Source organism: Egretta garzetta, unplaced genomic scaffold, assembly GCF_000687185.1.
Source record: "Egretta garzetta isolate BGI_Z169 unplaced genomic scaffold, ASM68718v1 scaffold473, whole genome shotgun sequence".
NCBI classification, from domain to species: domain Eukaryota; kingdom Metazoa; phylum Chordata; class Aves; order Pelecaniformes; family Ardeidae; genus Egretta; species Egretta garzetta.
In genome coordinates this window covers 1,443,587-1,448,452 of record NW_009259319.1, presented here as the reverse complement: position 1 = coordinate 1,448,452, position 4,866 = coordinate 1,443,587, and the positions used below count along the sequence as shown (strand labels likewise).

At 45.3% G+C, this 4,866-nt stretch overlaps 1 protein-coding gene across 1 annotated transcript in view; it reads left to right on the top strand.

Annotated features, from left to right (window-relative positions):
• ZNF608 (zinc finger protein 608) overlaps positions 1 to 4,866 on the top strand; it is an 81,349-nt gene that overhangs the window by 71,363 nt on the left and 5,120 nt on the right. The window contains exons 3-4 of the mRNA XM_009636557.1: positions 1,696 to 1,783; positions 2,254 to 4,705. Coding sequence (XP_009634852.1) covers positions 1,696 to 1,783; positions 2,254 to 4,705 — 2,540 coding nt within the window. The remainder of the gene's footprint in view (positions 1 to 1,695; positions 1,784 to 2,253; positions 4,706 to 4,866) is intronic.

The window sequence follows — 4,866 nt, the reverse complement described above, 5'->3', positions numbered from 1 at the left end:
GCTGCCCGGCGGGGGCGCTCGGCCGCGGGGGGCGGGGGTCAGCCGTGCCTGGCTTTTTTCCAGGCTGCCAAGTTTGCGCAGGTCATAAAAACACGGCACGGCGATTTAACCCTAATCCTTCTAGGTATGCAAAGCCTGGCCCTGACCCTGGCTGGAAGGGCCGTTTAACCTTTTCGTCCTTCAGGCCGGTTCGCCCCAGCGTACGAAATTCCCGTCGCCTGATCGTAACGTCAACTTAAAACCGTACGGGGAATAATTTTCAAATCTCCTACAGATAATTTTTAAGGAAATCCCTCCTTCCCTGGCACCTCGGCCAACAACACTTCACATGCTTCCCCGCTGTCAAAAGGCCCCTGAGGAAATAAGCGGCTGGTCGCGTGTTTGCTTTACCTTGGTGCGGCAGAGAGGGATCGTTTCAGTGCAAAATTAGAAATCGCACTGGTGAGACAAAGCAAAAAGACCGGTTGGAAACGTTCTGGCACGATGCCATTATTATATCCGTTGCAGAAACGCTACAGCTAGAACAAGGGAAGCGTAGAGGAAAAACAAGTCACAGGGCTGGCAGCTGCGAGTTAGTGCCTTCACGCCTCTCACAAACTGGAAACATTTTGCATCATGCCTTCTTTGCTAGGTGAAATAATATTTTTTAAGAGTTCAAGCGTAGGTTCTAACAAGAAGAGATGGCTGGTTCAATAGTACTACCTTGTGTTTATCTGAGGAAGTTAATGAATGAAACGGGTCATTATGCTGGCTATCCATAAACATGATGATAAATTATGTGAAGTGGTGTTCGAGGGCAACCTGCAAACATCTGAATGACATCCCCCACATTCATTTTATTGTTACTTAGGCTATCCTTACCACCGTGCAGACATTTTACAGGGATAATTTGAATAAGCTGAAATTAGAAGTCTGCTTTAGGTGGGCTGACAAAGTTACATTTAATAAAAGTCACAAGTGGAAAAGTGGAAATTAAATGACACTACATTTTTTTTTAAAGGATCCCTCTTTCTATGTATTGGTATTGCAGTTCCTCTTAGCTTTACTGTATGGTTGCAATTTCATGTCTAGTCACTTGCTTTCCACAGACAAAAAAGCAAGGCAAATAATACACATTTCCACCTGTATCTGCTAAACAAAACTTGCAGTGCATATGTGTGTGTGTGTGTGTGTGTGTGTTTGTGTGTTTGGATATATGCAATTTCAAATAAATAGAAGCATTGTTATCATATTGTTCAAAGCAAAGCAGATTCTTCTCAGTCACCTAGTGATTTAAACACTGTAACTGGTGCTTAGTTTATGCTGGCTGGCTGCCAAGCGAAAGCAATTATGTGCAATAATAGCAAAATTAAGAGGTGAGTGTTGCTGTTTTACAGCAGGACATGGCAAAACCCATTTCCTTCTGTCAGCTGTATCTTGATTACACACACAGGCACACAGGCACACACTCTCTCTTGCACACATACGCATGCGCACACTCACTCTTGTTCTTTGTCCTTTGCTGTCTTTCCTGTGGGTTTTAACTTGAGGTCACTGAAACCAGAAGAGTATAGACCACAGCATTTGAAAGCAAATGAGAATAAAGTTCTCACTTTGTGGGGAAGGAGAGAAAAAACAAAAAAAAAAGCAAAACAAAAAGCCTACCCCAATTACTATTCTGACAGTGATAATACTTTGTTGTTTTCCCACTGGCAGGTGTCCTAGTGGTAAATGTTACGTGGAGGAACAAGACGTATGTGGGAACACTGCTGGACTGCACAAAGCATGACTGGGCCCCTCCTAGGTAGGCGATCAGTCTGAGTCTGTGTTTTCTCTGCTGCATTTTCACCCCCAGTCTCTGTCAAGAGACTATACAGAGATTAATAAAAAACAACTGGTTATAACTGAAAACATGCACCAGTGAAACGAGTAATTCTCTGTTCCACACTGAATTGTGGGGTGGGAGTTTTTATTTCTTTTTGGTTTGTGTTTTTGAGAGGGAAAGGGAAATACAGGAGACTCAGAGGACAATTAATTCAAAAGTGCATTTCTGTAAGCTTGGAAAATTTTTCTCTCCGTTGTTCTAATTTGGTGGTCTTGTTCTTACCATTTTTGTCCTTTTTTAATGACTTTCCCTTTGAGACTATGGCACTCGCATTTGGAAGAAGGACATCTTTCCTTTAACATGTATGAAGGTTCTGTTAGGGGAAGTGGTGTTGCTTTGGTATCTATTCAGTTCACAGCTCCTACTGATGAAATGTGCTCTTGTTACAGATTTTGTGAATCGCCAACAAGTGACCTGGAAATGCGCGGAGGACGGGGCAGGGGAAAGCGGGCAAGGTCTGCTGCAGCTACAGCTGTACCAGGGAATGATGCAAGTTTTGCAGAGTCCAGAGGACTTCAGAATAAGAATCGAGGTGGTGCCAATGGGAAGGGGAGGAGGGGCAGCCTTAACTCAAGTGGGCGCAGGACACCCCCAAACTGTGCCATGGATGAAGTCAAAGCTAGCCCCTCATCCACAAATAAGAGGAAAACTAAGCCTCCAATGGAGCTAGATTTGAACTCCAGTTCGGAGGACAATAAATCTGGAAAACGTGTTCGTACTAACTCTAGAAGCACTCCCACCACCCCACAGGGGAAACCTGAGACTACTTTTTTGGACCAAGGCTGCTCTTCTCCAGTACTGATTGACTGTCCTCACCCCAACTGCAACAAAAAGTACAAGCACATTAATGGATTACGATACCATCAGGCTCACGCACATTTAGACCCAGAAAACAAACTGGAGTTTGAGCCTGACAGTGAAGACAAAATTTCAGACTGTGAGGAAGCACTGAGTAATGTGGCACTTGAATGCAGCGAGCCAAGCACAAATTTGCCAGGCTTTGATCCGCTGAAAGCACCGACATCTCCTTCCTCCATCACTACCCCAGGGACCCCCAAGGGAAAAAGGGAACTGACCAGCAACGGCCCCGGTTCAGTTATCAGTTCCAAAACTGGCAAGAATTCTGGAAAAAAGAAGGGACTGAACAGTGAATTGAACAGCCTTCCCGTAATTTCTAACATGGCAGCCACGCTGGATAATTGCTCGGCAGCAGATGGCAATTTGCAAACCGAAATGCCGAAACTGGAGGCTGAAGGGTTAATCGACAAGAAGAGTTTGGGTGATAAAGGCAAGAAAGCCAACAATTGCAAAGTGGATAAAAACCTTTCCAAACTGAAAACAGCCAGGCCCATTGCCCCAGCCCCAGCCCCGACTCCTCCCCAATTAATAGCTATACCTACTACAGCCTTTACAACCACCACTACAGGGACAATACCGGGACTGCCCTCTCTAACAACTACTATTGTTCAGGCTACACCAAAGAGCCCTCCGCTAAAACCTATTCAACCAAAGCCCACAATTATGGGAGAGCCAAGCACTGTAAACCCAGCTCTCACATCACTCAAAGACAAAAAGAAAAAGGAGAAGCGAAAGCTGAAGGACAAAGAAAGCAAAGAGACGGGAAGCCCCAAGATGGATTCTAAGCTGGGAAAGCTGGAGGATTCAAAAGGGTCTGGGAAAGACTTATCTGGACATTTTTTAAAGGACCATCTCAACAAGAATGAAGTGCTAGCTAATGGACTGTCAGAGTCTCAAGAGAGCAGGATGGCAAGTATTAAGGCTGAAGCTGATAAGGTTTACACGTTCACAGACAATGCGCCCAGCCCTTCCATAGGGAGTGCCTCCAGGATGGAATGCAGCACTTTGGTGAATGGACAATCTGCCATGGCGCCACTGCACGTGTTGACACAAAACGGTGCAGATAGCACGGCCACTAAAACCAACAGCCCTGCTTACTCGGATATTTCTGATGCGGCTGATGATGGTGGCTCTGACAGCAGGTCGGAGGGCATGAGGTCAAAGGCCAGCTCTCCGTCAGATATTATTTCTAATAAGGATGGTGTCGTAAAAGGACATTCTTCAACCACAGCACAGTCGGCTCAAGCGAAAGAGTCCCATTCTCCCTATTACCATGGCTACGATCCTTATTATTCCCCAAGTTACATGCACTCTGGACAGGTCAGTGCCCCAGCAGCTGGGAACAGCAGTACCCCACAGGGACTGAAGATCAAAAAAGAGACTGAGGAAGAGGCTGAAAAGAAAGAGAAGGCAGAACCGTCAGATGCCAAGAAAAGCGAAAGCACTTCCTCTAATTTGCAGCCACAACATCAGTCAGTAATAACGCAAAGACACCCTGCACTTGCTCAGTCACTTTATTATGGACAGTATGCCTACGGGCTCTATATGGACCAAAAGTCCTTAATGGCCTCTAACCCCGCGTACAGGCAGCAGTATGAAAAATACTATGAGGACCAGAGACTAGCAGAACAGAAAATGGCACAAACTGGGAGGGACTGTGAAAGGAAGAATGACCCCCCCTTGAAAGAGATTGGGAAGGATGACAACAAGCAGAAAAACATTCCATCTGCCACTATTTCAAAGGCCCCTTCAACTCCAGAGTCCAGCAAAAATAACACTAAAATAGGGTCATCAGTCCCTAACAAAGGTGAGGAGATGAGCAAATCACAGATCCTTTCCAATCACCAGCAGCAGCTTCAGTCTGACAGTTTCAAAGCCAAACAAATGGAAAACCACCAGCTCATAAAGGAGGCTGTGGAGATGAAATCTGTTATGGACTCCATGAAGCAAACAGGAGTAGATCCAACCACAAGATTTAAACAGGTGAGATCACAGGAAATGGAACAAGAGCGTTTTGATTTATCCTTAAGTAATCTGAGATTTTGTCCCTGATTCTGCTGTGGTTTTCTGCCTTTGCAGCCAAACAAGCTCTGCCATCCTTTTTTCATGCTGGATAGTACTGTAGTTTGTGAATAGACCAATAG